The sequence below is a fragment of the Girardinichthys multiradiatus genome, chromosome 4, assembly GCF_021462225.1.
Source record: "Girardinichthys multiradiatus isolate DD_20200921_A chromosome 4, DD_fGirMul_XY1, whole genome shotgun sequence".
Taxonomy (NCBI): Eukaryota; Metazoa; Chordata; class Actinopteri; order Cyprinodontiformes; family Goodeidae; genus Girardinichthys; species Girardinichthys multiradiatus.
This window is the reverse complement of record NC_061797.1, coordinates 36,804,004-36,822,923: the sequence shown is the minus strand read 5'-3', so window position 1 is coordinate 36,822,923 and position 18,920 is coordinate 36,804,004. Positions and strand designations below refer to the sequence as shown.

At 40.5% G+C, this 18,920-nt stretch overlaps 2 protein-coding genes across 3 annotated transcripts; both read left to right on the top strand.

Annotated features, from left to right (window-relative positions):
* Window positions 1–204: 204 nt before the first annotated feature.
* Window positions 205–9,235, top strand: hnrnph3 (heterogeneous nuclear ribonucleoprotein H3 (2H9)). Of its 2 annotated transcripts, none has more exons than XM_047363748.1 (11): window positions 205–342; window positions 1,446–1,538; window positions 2,444–2,599; window positions 2,895–3,035; window positions 4,703–4,841; window positions 6,356–6,549; window positions 6,819–6,911; window positions 7,160–7,278; window positions 7,629–7,764; window positions 8,078–8,134; window positions 8,254–9,235. In XM_047363748.1, exons 1-11 carry the CDS (start codon window positions 243–245, stop codon window positions 8,331–8,333), a joined length of 1,308 nt encoding a protein of 435 aa, XP_047219704.1. In that variant the 5' UTR covers window positions 205–242; the 3' UTR covers window positions 8,334–9,235. The 2 variants fall into 2 exon arrangements, with proteins under 2 accessions (XP_047219704.1, XP_047219705.1); XM_047363749.1 differs by lacking the exon at window positions 205–342 and adding an exon at window positions 496–683.
* A 1,238-nt stretch (window positions 9,236–10,473) lies between these two features.
* LOC124866572 (transcription factor Adf-1-like) lies at window positions 10,474–13,180 on the top strand. The gene is made up of 2 exons (XM_047362417.1): window positions 10,474–11,065; window positions 12,690–13,180. The coding sequence occupies exons 1-2, from the start codon at window positions 10,718–10,720 to the stop codon at window positions 13,017–13,019; spliced, it is 678 nt and encodes a 225-aa protein (XP_047218373.1). The 5' UTR covers window positions 10,474–10,717; the 3' UTR covers window positions 13,020–13,180.
* Window positions 13,181–18,920: the final 5,740 nt, after the last annotated feature.

Sequence of the window (18,920 nt, the reverse complement as noted above, 5' to 3'; positions counted from 1 at the left end):
AAATAATTGTCAGATGCAGCCCTGCTTTCCGACATCTCCTGTTGGATTGAAGAACACAATTGTCAGAAATTTGTAAAAGCTTCTGATTGCAAATTTGCTTCAACACGAAAATATATCATACTTAAGATTTTAAAAAAAAATCTGTTTTCTTTTTTTTGCAGAAAAAAAATCGTTTAAATGTAATTTTGTTCTTGTCAATTTGCTGTCAGCTCTCCAGGCCAATAGGTGGCGGTATTGCGGTAATGCTTACAATTGGTCTGCCATCCGCCTCATTATACAAAAAAAAAACCTATCTAAGCGCGTTTCCTGATAGTGAAATCTTAGGGGCTGGAAAATACCGGGGTAAAAAAAGCTTTTGTAACGTAATTTGTTTGTAGATTAGTTTTGTTTGATAGTTAACACATTTATTATAAGTATACGTTGATTCTCTGCCACACTTTTCGAAATTTTGGCCTGCGGATAGCTTAGGCTCGTAGTCTAGAACGCTGTTTCTGTCCTGCAGTTGGCCTGCTAACAGCTACAACGTTAAAGCTAACATTACCTCGTTAGCTTGAATGAGGAAATACGTTTGCTTAAATATCGTATAACTCAGTTTATAGGCAGATAAATGTGATATTTCTTCATTAACAAGTAGATAAGTTTTTCCGGAGGCAGACAAAACGAAGTCGTAAACGAGTTTAAAGGTGAGCTGCGGTTACGTTTATGACTCTTAGATGAACGGCTGGGTTAGCTGCGTGGAAACACGAAGCTTTTTCTGCTGCAGTAATTCTGTCTTATAATATCAAACAAGGCGTAGTCCTGTTTTACGTGGTATACCTATTCCACCGGTTAATCGCCAATCACGTATTTTGCGTCAAATTATTTTATTATTTTTGTCTTTTAATATGCAGTTTTAACTAAACAGCACAATCCGAGTCATCGCGGTCAACCTTTTGCGTTTTTGGGTACCAAAAAAATACTTCTTAGCCAAAACTGCAGTTGAAGGGTTTAAAAATTCACAGGTATTTATTTATGATGATGAATTAACTTTAAAACAAGCATACTACAAACAAAAGGAAATGTTTGTACGTAATATTTCTCTGGTAGTCTTTAAAAGATCTCTAAAAAGAGGGGTTTTTTTGTGTCCAAGCGTGCTGGTGGAAATATTGCCATTGAGCTTTTTGCAAATGTTCTTTGATAAAGGTTCTAACTTTGTGAATTTATTTGAATAATTGTTGTAGAAGTTGTTTTGTAAAAAATAAATTATTAATTAAATTCTGTGAGTGTTGACTTTGTTCAGTTTAAACCTGCAACAAATTGATAAGTATTGGCTTTTGAGAGGACAGTAAAGGATAGTAATCACAAATCAAGTGACTAGAACAAAAGTCATGTACTCACTGATAGTAACATACTATGTAAGAACACTAATTAAATATCTCTTTCCTTGCTTATATTGTCTGTGGCAGGAAGGATGTCTTTGAATGATGATGGATATGTGGTCCGGATCAGAGGACTTCCCTGGAACTGCTCACGGGACGAGGTGGCCAGTTTCTTCTCTGGTGAGAAAAATCTCACTCATCAACTGAAGCAGACCATCAACTATGATTTCTGTTAGTCACAATTAACAATAGTTTGTTCTGGGACGTGTAGTGTATTAAAATGGCTCCAGGTTAATTTGCCTCAATTTGTATACCTATTTTTATAGCCCTACATTGCTACTTTGTCCCTTTGTACTTGCCCTTTTCAGCCATAAGCAAACCATTTTGTATCCATGTACCTACTTATGGAAATGAGTAATCGTACAAAAGCCCAAATCTTATGTGTATTATTTGCTAATAACTTGTATTATTTCAGTTTTCTCCTCTTTCTGCGTATTTATGTTCTGATCCCTATTTGGGCTAGTTGACACTTATGATCTATGATGATTATCACCTTCAAACAAACTAAAATACATGAGTGACGCAGTTATAGGATGATGCAGTTATTATCTATTAGTCATATATCCACATTTTTTTACAGTAGACTATGAATAGAGTATTTATTATTTATAACATAAATTTGGCAGTTTTCGATGTGGGTAAAAAACTTCATCCTAACAGGTGACATGGTCAGTGTGAAATGTCGTCTGAGAAACAGCACTGTTTTTGCCTGAAAAGCTACAAAGGTACATAATGATAAAATGACCAGCACCTTTTGGTAACTGTTTCAGATGCAGTTTTAAACACCCATATTATAGGCGCATAATGTGTAAAATGTACTATTTCCTTTGTGAAGGTCTTTGCTCCTGCACTATTCCGTTCAGTCAGCGCTATACAAATTAGTTTCATTTTGTTAATAACTCAGTTGGAATCTGATCAGCTTCAGCTGCTTTTCACTGAAGCTGTTCTCCAACATATTCTTTTTCTCAAACCTAGAAAACATATAAAATGTTTTGTTTTTTTTAAGTGATTATTTGTTCCTTTAGACTGTGACATCATGGGAGGAGTAAGTGGAGTTTGTCTGACTTACACTAAAGATGGCCGTTCCACCGGTGAGGCATTCATTGAGCTGAAAACAGCTGATGATTACAAGAATGCTCTTGCCAAGGACCGTAAATACATGGGACACAGATACGTGGAAGGTAAGACTGTGACAAAACTCTTTAAGAGTTGGGGTTGTGATTTCACGGAACAGTTTTGTTTCTAAATTATTACTTTTTATTTGTAATATAATTGCTTTACAGTTCAGGCGGTGATTATGCTGTTGTCCATTCCCCCAATTTACTGCCGAGCTTTAGTTATTATGTACATGTGTGAATATAGATTCTTCGTTTGATCTTATTCTAATAAAAATTTACAAAATGTTTCTTATTTTTGATCTTTCTTGCATAGCTTGTGTTATTTTTATATTTCCTTGTGTTCGTGTGTTTAAAACAGTGTTTAAGTCAAAACATAGTGAGATGGAATGGGTGCTGAGACGTAGCGGCCCTCCTCCTGACAGCTGCAATGGCTGCATGCTAAAATTAAGAGGACTGCCCTTTGGCTGTAGCAAGGAGGAGATTGTCCAGTTCTTTTCAGGTACACAAATGCTGACATGTTTTTGTAGCTTTTGTGATGGATTCTACCACACTGAGTCTTGATAGTAGACTTGTTTCACATTAAACGTTACTGTGTTTCATTGTTGACTTTGTTGGTTAAGTGCATAAAGGTCAAGAAAGAAAAAAGGTTATTTAAAACTTACAGCATTTAGACACAAAGTTTGATAGAATGGTCATAACAGTTGTAGCACTAATTCACAGCAAGCAAAACCAAAAGGTATGATTCATACCCATTTATTTATAGTTCAGTTTGGTCCAAATTTAAATCAATCTAGTTCTTAATATTAATTTATTAATTATAATATTACAGTCCAATAATACTGTTAGATTCAAATCTAATTGCAATAATTAGAGTACAGTAAAGCCAAGTTTAATTTCTTTTCATACATGGTCAACACTCAAAAGTAGGTTTTAGTGAAAAGCCAAGAAATAGTTGAAATTAAAACACAAACATTATGAAAAAGTATTTGCCCCCTTACAGATTTGTTTTATTTATTTTTGTTTTCTTGTCAGTTAAATGTTTCAGATTATCAGACTTTATTACCAGACAAAGATAATCCGAATCTAAATATAAATATGGGTTTCATTTATTAAGGGAAGAAGTTGTACAAACCAACTTAGCCCCTCCCTCCCCCAAACCCATAAATAAATCATAATTCACGTTTTTTCCCGTTGTTTAATCAGATTATCTTTATCTCATATTGCAGTTTGTTCTGAGACATGTGAAAGTAATGCAAAAATAACTTAAATATTTTAGAGGACAAATACCTCAGGTCCATCATGCATTGCCTACAATATTCTACGTCTGATGGTACTGAGAATATTTTTTAAAGCCTTAGTTTTGCATTTAATAGCTTATTACTTCTCTATTATAAATATTGTTGGGGTTTTTTTTCTCTTTATTTTCTCTGTTTCGGTACTTGTGCCTCAGTTGCTCCATAAGTAGAATGCTTCCTCGGTTATGCATCAGTCTTTTCACTGTACAGTGGACTACCAATACAAAAATACAGATTCTAACAAAATCTGTGCATCTTAACCAATGCCATATTAGGGAATATGAGTCACCATAAAAAAATCAGAATACTCCAAACTACACGTTGATTGATTGTTATGACTGAATTCATGTCTTTGCTTGTTTTTAGGTGCCCTCGTGCTTATTTGTGATCATGCTTATAGAAATGTTTGTTTGAGCTGGGCTGGGTTGACAGAGGGTAGACGATCTGGAGTCAGTATTATCAGGAGGTATCAGTATTTTAATTTGCACCATCTGTCTCAGGTGATGGCTTAAAAAAATAACAATGCAGGAAAAGCACCAGACTAATTTTAACATCAACCAAATGAAGATAAAGGAGGTGGCGGAGCAGACTGTGGCCATTTGCATGTAGGGTACAATTCCTTTAGTTATTTGATTCTAATTCACATACTGACTCCAGACCCACGGTTGTTTAATTTTACTGCTGGGTACATGTAATTGTAAATCCAGGCTCCTGAAATTACAATGTGTGTGAAGTTTTACAAGATGCTACTGACAATGATAAATGATGACACTAATCCTGAAAGCTCCAGTGATGCAGTGGGTGTTTTGTTCTCAATTATTCCTACCAGTCTACCTACCGACCAATGTATTTATGTGTGCTTGGGTTGAAGGGTTCAGAATCGTGCCAAATGGGATAACTCTGCCAGTGGACTACCAGGGGAGGAGCACAGGGGAAGCCTTCGTGCAGTTTGCTTCAAAGGAGATAGCAGAAAAGGCTCTGGGGAAACACAAGGAAAGAATAGGGCACAGGTGGGACGGATGGGAGAGGGACGGGCTGGACTGGGTTGGGTTTCTATGGCATTTTATGGATGATCATGTTAGAATAATTGTGGTGTTACTTAATATGGGTTCAGGAGTGGGTGAATTATATGTACGGGTTTGTGGGCTAAAACATTTTTGGAGAAAAGGGGGAAAGTTGGTGATTTAATTGGGTGGGTTGTGTAATTCCAATATAATGAAATGGTTTTAAGGGGTTTCCTGTTATTCACTACATTTTGAAGATGGTGAGGGATTTATATTATACACAGTCTATGGTAGTCATTTGAGACAGCGACATCTGGATATGTTAGATAACTTATCATGCTGAGCTATCTTGTGCAGTGCAGAAGTATTCACACCCCCTGAACGTTTTTACATTTTGAAGTGGCAGATTGTATGAGATGGACCAACACAAAGTAGCACAAAAAGTGAAGGAAAATACATTGTACTTATTTTTTGTTATAGAATTTTGAAAAGAATGTTTGTATATTAGTATTTTACCCCTTTACTCTGGTACCCTTAAATAAAACCCAGTGCCTCCCATTGCCTTCAGAAGTTACATAATTAGCAAATTAAGTCCATCTCTCAGGCTTCAGAGGTTTGTTTGAGAACATTAGTGAACAAAAAGCATCATAAAGACCAAGAAACACGGCATGGTAATGTGTGGAGAAGGTGCCTTGACCCAAAGAGGCTACATTTAACTGTTTTGGCCTGTGTGATAGTGCTATGTGTGGTTTAAAACTAACCCTGCACAATCAAAATGGGGACATATAGTGGCGATAGTGTCATGATGGGTGGATGCTTTTCTTCAGTAAGGCCAAGGAAGCTGGACATTGATATTGAGAATGGATGAAGTTAATTTCAGAGCAATTTTGGAAGAAAACCTGCTGAAGGCAGAGAAAGATTTAATCTAGGCAAACTTTCTTTTAAGCAGGACTATAACCCTAAACACATTGTTAGAATGGCCCAGTCAAAGTCCAGACTTAACCCCAATTAAGAATCTTTGACAATCTTTGAAAGTTGATCTCAATCATCATGATAATCCACTCTGATAGAGATTGCAGGGACTTTATGTCAAACTGTGTATAATTTTCCTTTACACATCACAATAGTGCATTATTTTGTGTTGGTTTAATACAAAAAAATCCCACATAAATGCTTTGAGGTTTGTGGTTGTAATGTGACAAAATGGGAAAAAAAAAAGTTCAAAGGGTGAATAGTTTTGTCAGCACTGTAGATACCCCATAGGCCCATCAAAGCATCGCAGTGATGCTTAGTCAGCAGAAAAGCAATACCTTAACCCCCTGTAAGGATTAGGCCACAAGCATTAGTGGTGAGGTTGAAATAGAAATCTATGAGAATAGGCAAATGCCCAGCTTATGTTTTTATGAAGAAGTTTATCTTGTCTCTGTCTGTGATGTGTGCCTGTTACAAATGTTAGCCTTTTCTGCACTTTAAGCCTCTCATCTACTTCCCCATTGTTCCTCGGACCTCTCATGTTGCAGATACATAGAAATCTTTAAGAGCAGTCGTTGGGAGATCAAAGCCCACTATGACCTTCCCAGGCGGGGAACTGGAACCCAGAGACCTGGGCCCTATGACAGACCTGTAATCGCAGCCCCGAGGGGAAGCCTGTATGGGCCTGGACGTAGTGTGGGTCTGATGGACAACATAAGGGGTGGAGGTGGTTACGGAGGAGGTAAACATCTGTATTTACTGTCTCTTTAAACTTAATGTAGCATACACTGAGAGATTTATTCTCTGAGTTAACCTTTAAAAAGAGAAGTATTTATTTACTGGTTTACTGACCCAGAATAGGTTTGAAACTTGGGGGGAGGTGGGGGAGCATACTATGTCCTTTTAGCTATGCCAGTGATTCTGCTGGTTGAGCAAAGGAAACTTTTCTTCAGCTGTCTTTTTACGTGCTGCAGTACAATCTTAATGTTTTCCTTCTCGCTCTGTGTCCAGGTTACAGTAGCTTTGACAACTACAATGGTCTCAGTGACTACTGTTATGGTGAGATGTTTGATGACCGAATGAGAGGAGAGAGGGGAGGAAGAGGTAAAGTTCTATGGAAAACACACATGCCTACGATTTAATCCAGCTGAAAGGATAAATGTTTTTGTAATAAATCAGCATTTTACACATTTTAGGTAAGTTTACAGTTTATAAAAGACACCTAGGATAGGTTTTCAAAGATACTTGCTTGACTGGACTTTAGTCTTTTCTCAAAGATACTTTCTTGATAACATTCAGTAATAAATCCTGCTTGGTAAATTTCTGAGTTTCATTATGTTTCTTCTCTTCAGGAATTGGCGGCAGCCACGGTTATAGCAGACAATCTGAAGGTAACTCGGGTTTCCACAGCGGCCATTTTGTGCACATGAGGGGTTTACCTTTTCGGGCCACAGAGGGCGACGTTGCAAAAGTAAGAACACGTTGTTAGAGAATTTCTACCAAGAGTATTAATGCATTGCATTAGAGTATCTGCAACATGGCCCGCCTCTCTTAAAGAGGGGGGAATTAGTAGCAATTAAGTCTTCAGCTTTTTTTATTTCATTCCCACCTTTAAAATAAGTTGTTTTAAAGGTTACATTTGTTTCTTTCTTGTAGAAGAATAAGAACAACTAAAGGTGGATGTAAAGTTAGACTAGTGTTAGTAATATTCATCCCTTAGCCATTACTCTCCAGAAAATACTGCTGCAGAATCGTAGCAAAGAGCCTCAACAGTTTTTTTTTGTTTGTTTGTTAAACACTTGTGTTTATTCTGTTTTTTAGTTCTTCTCTCCTCTGAATCCACTGAGGGTCCACATCGACATGGCGCCTAATGGAAAGCCGACTGGAGAGGCAGATGTGGAGTTTCGCTCCCATGACGATGCTGTGGCAGCCATGTCCAAAGACAAAAATCACATGCGTACGTCCCTGACATTTTTGTCCTGTATTTAATGCCAGCATATATAAGATAATGCCAGCTACAAACATCTACACTGAAGGGTTTTGTTGTTGGTGACCTGGTAGGGCTTGGTTACGGTGTGTTCACTGGTCAAAAAAAAAAAAAGGTAGAGTTTTGAGTTTCACAGTGGGGTAAACCTGGAAACTGTTGATTACAGCCACCAGCTGATTTCTCAGTTCACTTCTATTAAATCATGTTCTCGCCAAAGGATTAGGGAAGGCAACATTAACCAGCAGGAGTTGATCATTATAAATGTTTGGATGTTTCTCCACAGAGCATCGCTATATTGAGCTGTTCCTTAACTCAGCGGCCAGTGAAGCAGGCGAAATGAGTGAGTTCTCATTCAGACCATCACAAATAACTTGTTCTCGTCTGTGATTACTGTAATAGTACAAAGAAATAGTTATCTTCAGTTGATAAGCTTTTAATAGTTTTCCTGTACTTTCTCAGGCCGTGGGGGAGGTGGTTACTACAGCAGCTCAGGAGGAGTCGGAGGTTCTCGAAGCAGTGGACTACGAGGTGCTTACTGATGTCCCTCAACTCTCTTCTCATCCATCCATGGAGTTTGTCTGCATCTCTGAAGACCAGTTTTAATACAATATAATTTCTAAGCAGGAAAGCTGGAGGAAAATAATTTATTGACCTTGTGACAAATGATGTGGTTTAGTGCAGGGCTGAGATACCCATTCATCCAACATAAACGTTCAGTCTGCAGCTCTGTTTTTACACTGTACCTAAAGCTGTAATATGATGGATAAAACCTGCCCCCTTTGGTAAAATCTTAGAGCTTTAGTATCTGGTGAAAATATTTGTATTTGACAGTTTGTTCTTACATTTTGTAGGATATTTGGGTATTGTAATACAATTTATCACAAAAATAAAAGGATGTACATGCAGAGTGCAATGAAAGGCACATTTGACTTTCAGAAATAACATTTAATTTCTTTTTTTAGCATTATAGCCTTTTTAATTTCTATAAACTAATTGCACTTCATATTGTTTTGGTGCTGTGAAAAAAGAAACACGATTTCATCCCAAAGAATAAAAGCTGTGGGTCTTTTTTAAATATACAAGACAAAAATACCACACTGCAGTGGAAAGACAGCATCATCAGGTCAAATGTGATCACCTGAAAATATTTTGGGAATATGATGTAAAAATGTGCTTTATGTTTGTTTTTTAAAGGCTTTCTTTATTCTAGTTACAATATTTTCTTTAGACCATCCTGACAAAAATGATTTCAGATCAGCTTTCCTGGTTTGAAAGGTTTTGTAATTGAGTGTTTTTGTTTTTTTTATTAAATGTTTTCACAGTTCTTTACAGAATCTCAAACTCCTAATGAGTGGAAATGAAAGAAAATCTATATTTGAGCTGTAAAATAGCCTATAAAGCTGTTGTACATTTGCTTAATAAAATTTTGTATTTAATTGTCTTCCTGGGTTTGACATTTTGTGTGTGTGTGTGTGTTAGTTGAAAGCTGTAGCAAATGAAGCTGAGCTGTGAATCAGAATTAATTAATACAATAGGGCCATATCATCTTTAATTTGATCCCATGAGACATGGATGAGGAAACAGATTTACTAGAAGGCAGGATTCAGGAAGCTAAAGCAGAAATATTTACAATGTCCAATTGTACCAGAACTATACAGATCCCAGATAAAAATCTGGCATTGATGAGGCAAACATTGCAGAAGACAAAAAAAACTGTTCAGTTAAATTTCTTTTACACAACCGATTTCCAGTTTTTACCAATTCCGTGGTTTTAAACATACAGGAACATCTTGGAAAAATTTTATATTGTGTAGGTTTATTTTTTGTCATATAGATTTATTGCACATAGTGAAATATTTCAAGACTTTATTTGTTGTAATTGGGATGGTTATGGCTTACAGATAATGAAAACCTAAAATTTTGTGTCTCATTACATTAAAGTAAGATAAAGAATAAAAGGTATTTTAGGCTTCTGTTCATTTCTATGCACTCAATATTTGTTTAGAACTCATTTTGAATAAATTACTGCATCAATGCAGCGTGACATGGAAGTGATCAGCCTATGGTTCTGCTGAGGTGTGATGGGAGCTACCTTCAGGTCATCTGCATTGTTGGTTCCAGTGTCTAATCTTCCTCCTGGCCATACTAAATTCTCTATGGGGTTCAACCACAGTAACACCATGGTCATTGAATCAGTTTTTGGTGCCTTTGGCAGTGTGGGCAGCTGCCAAGTCCTGCTGGAAAATTAAATCAAGCTCACCAGCAGAGGGAACCATAACATGTTGTATTTACTGTTTTTTGTGACCACATCCAAATTTGTTTCAGTTCAAAGCCAGAAAAAGAAACATCTGTATCATCTCCAGTGTATGGAGCCAAACTGAAGGAAGTTTTAATTGGCATTGGCGAAAGACTGACTGAAAATAATCATTTTGTCATTGGAAAAAATGTCCTGAAACAAATCTAAAAACAATGAAGCAAAAATATTGATGTCAAACATCGTGTTGAAGATTAAAAGATAATCAATAAAAAAACACTCAGATTTTTAAGGCAGTTGTTTTAATGAAAAATTCATATTTTGAATCACATTTTTAATAGCTCTCAATTCTCTGCAAATACGCATAATATACACAATAAACATTATGACAAACTGACCTTGAGTTGTACCACCTGAAATATTTAACTTACAATAGATAGCGTCCACCTCAACATTTTAAATAACTAAATAAAAAATATATACCTTTACATTGTAGAAATGTAGTTTCCAAACCAACTGTGATATTTTAATACAACAGGGAGAAAAGGGGCGTTAAAACCAAACACTTATTTTGAATTCTTCTGGGCTTTCTACTTCCGTCTGACAGTCAATCTGGGGTCGCCTGCATTGGGCGACAGGACGTCGCGGTGAAGCAATCTGAGGGGGGCGATGAACGCAACCGAACAGAAGCTGGCGGACCTGGTGCGCGAACACCCGAACCTTTACGACCAGTCGCGCCGGGACTACAGGAACAGCGTGAAGGGACACCTTGCGTGGAAAGAAATCGGGGCCGCCATGGGAAAATCTGAGGAAGAAGTGAAGCTGTTGTGGAAAAATCTGCGCGACAAGTTCTGTAAAGCGAGGAAGCGACTGGTCAGGAGACAGTTCCCCCAGCAGGACGAAAGCGACATCCCGTGGGAGATGCAGGTCCCGGGGCTGTTCAGCCAGATGGCCTGGCTCACCGCACATGTTAAACTGCGGGCGGAGGTCGGAGGAGGCATGGGGGAGCCAGAGGAGGTGGCTTCAATTTAGAGAACCATTTTCACGTTTCTAAAATAAACTTCTGCTGCTATTTAGTTCTGACGCTAATTCTGATTAGTTTCAACATTTATTTTTTTCATAAATAAACATAATTGCATGGAAACAGCAGCTCGTCGGGACCATAAGAGACGGTTCTTCTCTTATCACGACTGGCGGCGGATGACTCGATCAACATCCGCTTTTACTCCTTCAAAATAAAAGCCTTTTGTTATTGTCCTATTTCCTAAGTAATACTGTTTGAAGGCTATTTGTCACATATTCTTTTATCAGTTTATATACATTTAATATGACGGTCAAAATACATTTGTAAATAACTGCAGTGTAATTTAAAAAGGGCTTTGAAATCAAGGCAAAACACAAAAAGTAAATAAATTAAACGAGTGGGTTCACAAAGGCAAAAGTGGTAGATGGGAACTTGAAGAAAGGTAAATATTGAAATATATAATATAATATATATATATATAATAATAAAAACAGCAAAAAACAAATATCACACAACATTAACTAGCAGTATAAAATTTATTCAGATCAAAATAAAAATATATATTTAAAGGACTTATTAAAGATTTGCTACGTTACTTTGCATAGTACAGTAAAATGCTAATTGTTAAATTAACTGAATACATAAATGAGATTACTTGATTGTTAATAGGTTTTTAACAACCATAACAAAAATTACTTTAAAACTGCACATTGAGTGCAATGAAATCAAGAAAATATGTAGTTGTGACAATACCGATCACAATGAATCCACATTTTCCTGGGACTTTTCTTTTTTATAATTACAATTTCTGAGCACTTTTGCAACTCAGCCACGATAAATGTACATCTGCTGTGGCTACAAAGGCCTGCTAGAAACCATTTTACTACCCGTTATTGATGGCACTTGATATTCTACTAAATTAGCATACAAGCAATCCTTTATGATTGCAATACTGCAAACTACAGCTCTAATGGCAATCGACAAAATCCGGGTTAAGAGGCTCTGTCTGAATAATGGACAGGGACTGATTTTCTATATAAGTCAACAGGTCCAATTTATTTTCAGAAATGGACAAAAATCAAGTCAGTCCAATACAATTCAATCATAGGCAGATTAAAATTCAGTTACACAGATTCTAATTTCTAATATTAATACAATGCTGTCAATTTCAGTTTTTATTCCCTGTGTTGTTAAGTGTATAGAGTTACCAGATAATATTGAATTCGGGATGTACACAACGTCTACATGTAGGCTTTGTTTTTTTTGCCATAATAGAACCATAATCTGCCTAATATTGACATATGTAAGAATTTTTCTGCCATAGTTATTTTACCGCATGTATCTCATTATTTCATATTATTTTGAATTTCTGCACAGATTAGCAAAGGATGATTATATAGTACCACAATACAGAGCTTAGATGTTTGCTAAATATGTAAAAATCTAGGTGAAAAATATAATTTTTCCAGAAGTTTCAGGTAAATGAAGCATATCCTGTGAAAGACTTGGATGTTTCTGGCTGGGATGACTTGGTAAAAAAAACAAAAAAAAAAAAATCTTACACTGATTTTGTTTTCTGTTTTAAACAGTAACTACTGTGTGTTTTTTGGTCCACAGACATCTGGAAGAGCAGACGACGTGGAAAAAGAGCAAGAGGATGACAAGAAGAGGCTGCTTGATCCCCTCCCAGTTGTCACCACCAGTTTTGCTGTTGCAGAGCCCACTCCAAGCAGCCACCAGCTCATCGGACCTTCTCCTAAACGCAGAAGACAAACAACCACAGAAACTGAGATCAGTTCTGCAGATGCATTGAGCAATTTCAGGGATGAAGATGAACTGTTTTTGCTCAGTCTGCTACCCTCACTGAAGAGGCTCACCATTAAAAAAAGGATGGAGGTCCGGATGAAGTTCCAGCAGGTGCTTTATGCAGCAGAGTTTGAGGACTGAAATCTGGGTCTGGATCATTACACTAACTATACATTTTCCCACCGACAGTCAGCTTGTAAAAGTTTATAACTTATAGGTTGTTGATAATTATTTTTGTATTATTATTATTACTTCTAATGTTCACAGTCTGGCCAAAAAGGAAAAAAAAAATCAGAGCTTGATTTTGTTGGACCGCCTCATCTTTGACTAATGAAAACAGTCATGGCAATTTGTTTTTTAGATGTAATCTCAACATCTATTTATGTACCTTGAGTTGTTCTAGTTTTTCAACAAAAGCGTGTCAGTGATGAAGGAGTCACTCTGGTTCATCCAGCAGTCCTGCATGGCTGATTTGTTTGTGTAGAGCCAAACATTCAGTGGATTATCTCTTGACACATTCAAATGAAACGGTAAAGCACAAATGCTCTAATGTCGTGCTATTTACACTTCCTCATTATAAAGGGTTTGTTTTGCCAGACACACCCAGGTGACATGTTAAAAACAACATTTTTAACTTGTAGTAATCTCACACATATCTATAGTATATATACTATAGTATATATACTATATTTATATATATATATATATATATAGATAGGTATATATAGATATATATGTATATATATACATATATTGTTTTTTTTTGTTTTGGTTTTTTGCCGCTACTTTTTCAGAAAATTTCCAACCTCATTCAGGCATATCCAGTGCCATACAAAAAACACTTTATCACAATTTTTTTTACAACCACACCCTTCATTGTATTTATTTCAGATTATGAGTGATAGACCAATACAAATTCCATAACTGTGAATGGAAGAAAAAAATGCATGGCTTCATCAACTTTTTTATTTTACAAATAAAAGTCTTAAAAGTGTGGGATGCATATATATTCAGTCCCCTTTACTTTGATATCACTGGATAAAATCCAGTTCAACCAATTCATTTTAGAAATGGGCTAATTATATTAATAGAGAACATAATTGTAAAAACAGCATCACAAAGACTAATAAACACACTAATAAACACACTAAATAGGTCAAGGATAAAGGTGTGTGGAAGTCTAAAGCAGGGTTAGGTTTACAAACCAATATCCGAAGCCTTAAGCATCCACAGAGCACTGTTATATCCATTAACCTTTTTTTTTGTTAGCCGTGTCCTGTCCAGCAGAGTAGTTCTCAGAATTGTTGTCTGAGTGCCAAGAAAAAGCCCAGCAGATTTACTTTCACAATTAGGGCATTACAGCTAATGGTTTAAAGCCCTGGTTGCTATTTGTAAAATAAACTTTATTAGAAACTGCTTTGGGATTATTTAAGCTGTTACAGACACAGAGACAGAAACGAAAAGGAGAAAAATAAGAAGCACGAAAGAGAGAGAGGTGGGGCAAAAAGGTAAAAGTGAGAGAAGGAGAAAGCAGGCAAGCAGCTACCAGGAGTGAGCCGGCACGCACCGAAGCACCTAGCCCCGGACACCGAGAACCACAAGGACACCAGTGGGCAGGGACACCAACCACCAGTAAAAAATCCATGTACTGTGATGACTTTCATGGACAAGCAATGGCATTATTTGCTGCTGTATCATCCCTGTGTGATAAACTTCATGTTCATAACTAAAATCATGGGGGGGAGGAAACAGGCTCCACATTTGATGGGGGGCCTAAGCTGACACACCCAGGTGACATGTTAAAAACATGGAGAAGGAGCAGTCCAAGATCCAACCTGACACAAAAAACAGGCACACACAGTCACAATCACACATTCCCACCTTCATGCGTACACATAAAAAACTAACACCCACGCACCCAACGTAAAGACAGACAACAATGGATGTCGTACACTCACTCACACTCCCCATACATACTCTATACTCTCAGGTCCAGGTCCCGATACCCCATAGGGGCAACCAGACCCAGGAGGTGGTCCCTTTCCCTCCGGGGGTGGAGACAGGCAGACCGCCCCAGCACCTGAACCTGGGTTGGGCTAGCCTGGGCTGGTGCCTGAACCTGAGCAACCCCGGCCCGTACCCTGACCCCCCACCCCTACCCCAGTCCCCAACGACCCCCATCCTCGTCCGGAGAGGAGGCCGTCTGCAAATGAGGGGTCTACATGGTCAAAACTAGCCCGCCAACCACCTCAGGATGAAACAGTCCCAACCCCCCAATGAATTCTGATCCTAACTCCATTAACCCCCATCCCCAATGAATCGCAACATGAATTTCCCCACAGGGCCACCCCCAACCAGGACACAGACATCAAACATATGCCCACGAACCCAAACGCCATCAATCCCCTTTCCACATGGGCACACCCCCACAGGTGAGCTCCATCGCCGAAAAACCGACGAAGCCACACCCACACAGCGGCGCAAGCTCTACACACAGCTCCCCACTCCAAGCACCCCCACCGCATCCTGCCCCCCACCACAGCACACCGCGCCTCCTCCCACAGGTCCAATAGGGCAGACACCACCTAGCACCACGCCCACCATGGAACCCCCAACCCCACACCAGGATGGGACAAACTCACCCGGCAAGGGGTCCCTGGCCAGTGGCAAGTACCCGGGGCTGGCGTTTCCCACCACGACCCCGCAACCACAAAAACACACCACATCACCGCCACTGCAATGATAGCCCAGGGAGAAACATTATCCAGCTCAGCTCTATCATCACTGCTCAGCCAATCCAAATGCCAGTGACCCAACATCCAAGAAGAGGACACAACCCCCTTACCCCACACGCTGCAGCCCCTCCACACCACCCTCTAGCCTGCCACCCCGATCCCACCCCCCTGGACACAACAGCCAGCACAGCAGCACACCGCCAAGCTCACCCAACCATCCAGCCAGCAGCCCCAGCCCGCCAGTTCATGAGAAGGAAACATTCACCAGCTGGGCCACCAGGCTGGGCAGGCCAACCACTCTACGTCAAGCACAACCCGCCTGTTAACCTAAAATTGATGGCACAATTGCAAACTGTTGGAAAATATTTAAAGTACTTAATAGGGTCTGCATTGCTAAACTCAAGTTAGGATTAATAATGTGTGAAATGAAATGTACTGTGTAACTTAGTGGATTGCTCTGTGTGTGTGTGTCTGACTTGGCTGTGGTCAGCCCAGCACCAGTGAAGATATTTATGTACATGTTTCAGATAACAGCCAAAAGTAGAATAACAGGAATGTTGTGAAGATTTGAACAGACAGCTGAATGCCAGGTGTAAGAGTTCAACCAGACACTCAGCTAAAAATATGTGTTTTTTCGTTGTAATTGTACACGCCTTGCTTTTTAATAAAAACCCTGTCTTTGGGGAGGAAAAGTCAGAGGTGTTCTGGTGACTTAGCTGGAACACCTCTCCTCTGGCCGGGGCAAAAGAAACTGTGCAGACTCTGTGTTATTTAGCTTTACCAAAACAAATGAGCACGCAGGAGTTTCTGAGGAGCAACTACAACAAAACCTATCAAAACATGGCCATTTACCTAAATGGACATGCATGTCAAGGAGAGTATCCTTGGCAGAAACAGCCAAGAGGCCCATGGTACCTCTGTCTGAGCAACAGACATATACAGCTCAGGTGGGCCAACCTGTTGAAAAGACTACTATTAGTTATTTATCTCACAAATCTGACCTTTATGGAAGTGTGTTTTGGCCAACATTTTAACCTCCGTTTGTGAAGGAAAACTAAAACTTCACATCACCCTAAAATATAGTTTCTATGGTGACACATGGCGTTGGCATTATCATCATGTGTCAATGAGTTTCCTCAGCAGGAATAAACAAACTGGTCAGAGTTGATAAATGCAGATTAACACTGCAATAAATCTGTTAGAGGCTGCAAATGACTTGAGATTTGGTTGGAGGTTCACCCTCCATCAATAACATACACCCACAGCCAGAGCTACAATGGAATGTTCAAATCTAGTAAGGAATACCTTTGCAAACGCTCTGTAAAAATAAATTTAATAAAAGATTTGGGTGCTTGTACTCGTACTCGTCGTCTTCCGCTTATCCGGGATCGGGTCGCGGGGGCAGCAGACTCAGCAGAGACGCCCAGACGTCCCTCTCTCCAGACACCTCCTCCAGTTCCTCCAGGGGGAGCCCAAGGCGTTCCCAGGCCAGCCGAGAGACATAGTCCCTCCAGCGTGTCCTGGGCCGTCCCCTGGGCCTCCTCCCGGTAGAACGTGCCTGGAACACCTCCCGAGGAAGGCGTCCAGGAGGCATCCGGTATAGATGCCCGAGCCACCTCAACTGGCTCCTCTCGATGTGGAGGAGCAGCGGCTCTACTCCGAGCCCCTCCCGGATGGCCGAGCTCCTCACCCTATCTCTAAGGGAGTGCCCGGCCACCCTACAGAGGAAGCTCATTTCAGCCGCTTGTATCCGGGATCTCGTTCTTTCGGTCATGACCCAAAGTTCATGGCCATAGGTGAGGGTAGGAACGTAGACCGACCGGTAAATTGAGAGCTTTGCTTTTCGCCTCAGCTCTCTCTTCACCACAACGGACCGGCACAGCGCCCCCATTACTGTGGCAGCCGCACCGATCCGTCTGTCGATCTCCCGCTCCATTCTTCCCTCACTCGTGAACAAGACCCCGAGATACTTAAACTCCTCTACTTGAGGCAGGAACTCCCCTCCAACCTGAAAAGGACAAGCCACCCTTTTCCGGTCGAGTACCATGGCCTCGGACTTGGAGGAGCTGATCCTCATCCCAGCCGCTTCACACTCGGCTGCGAACCGCCACAGCGCATGCAGTAGGTATTGGCTAGAGGGAGCCAGCAGGACCACGTCATCCGCAAAAAAAAGAGACAAAATCCACAAACCAGACCCCCTCCGGCCCTTGACTGCGTCTAGAAATCCAGTCCATAAAAGTTATGAACGGGACCGGTGACAAAGGGCAGCCCTGCCTGAGTCCAACATGCACTGGGAACAGGTCCGACTTAGTGACGGCAATGCGGACCAAACTCCTGCTCCGCTCGTACAGGGACCGGATGGCCCCTAGTAAAGGGCCCCCGATTCCATACTCCTGGAGCACCCCCCACAGGGCATCACGAGGGACACAGTCGAATGCCTTCTCCAGGTCCACAAAACACATGTGAACCGGTTGGGCAAACTCCCATGAACCCTCGAGTACCCTGTAGAGGGTATAGAGCTGGTCCAGTGTTCCACGGCCGGGACGAAAACCACACTGCTCCTCCTGAAGCCGAGGTTCAACTATCGGTCGGACTCTCCTCTCCAATACCCTGGCGTAGGCCTTACCAGGGAGGCTCAGGAGTGTGATCCCCCTGTAGTTGGAACACACCCTCCGGTCCCCCTTCTTATGAAGCGGGACCACCACCCCAGTCTGCAAGTCCAGAGGCACTGTCCCCGACCGCCACGCAATGTTGAAGAGGCGTGTCAACCATGACAGCCCTACAACATCCAGAGACTTGAGGTACTCAGGGCGGATCTCATCCACCCCCGAAGCCTTGCAACCGCAGAGCTTTTTAACCACCTCGGTGACTTCAGCCTGGGTGATGAAAGAGTCCAACCCTGAGTCCCCATCTTCTGTTTCCACCATGGAATGCGTGATGGCAGGATTGAGGAGATCCTCGAAGTACTCCTTCCACCGCCCGATAATGTCCTCAGTCGAGGTCAGCGGTCTCCCGCCCCCACTATAAACACCAGGCGCTCTCCGACGAGTCCCGACCCCAGGCCTGGCTCCAGGGTGGGACCCCGGCTCCGACGTACCGGGCGACGTCACGTGCCTCGATATTTTGTTCTTCATGAGGGATTCTTGAACCACTCTTTGTCTGACCCATCACCTAGATGCCATGGGAGACCCTACCAGGGGCATTTAGGCCCCAGACAACATAGCCTCTAGGATCATTTGAGCACTCAAACCCCTCCACCACGTTAAAGTGGCGGTTCAAGGAGATTTGGGTGTGTAAAAATAAAATT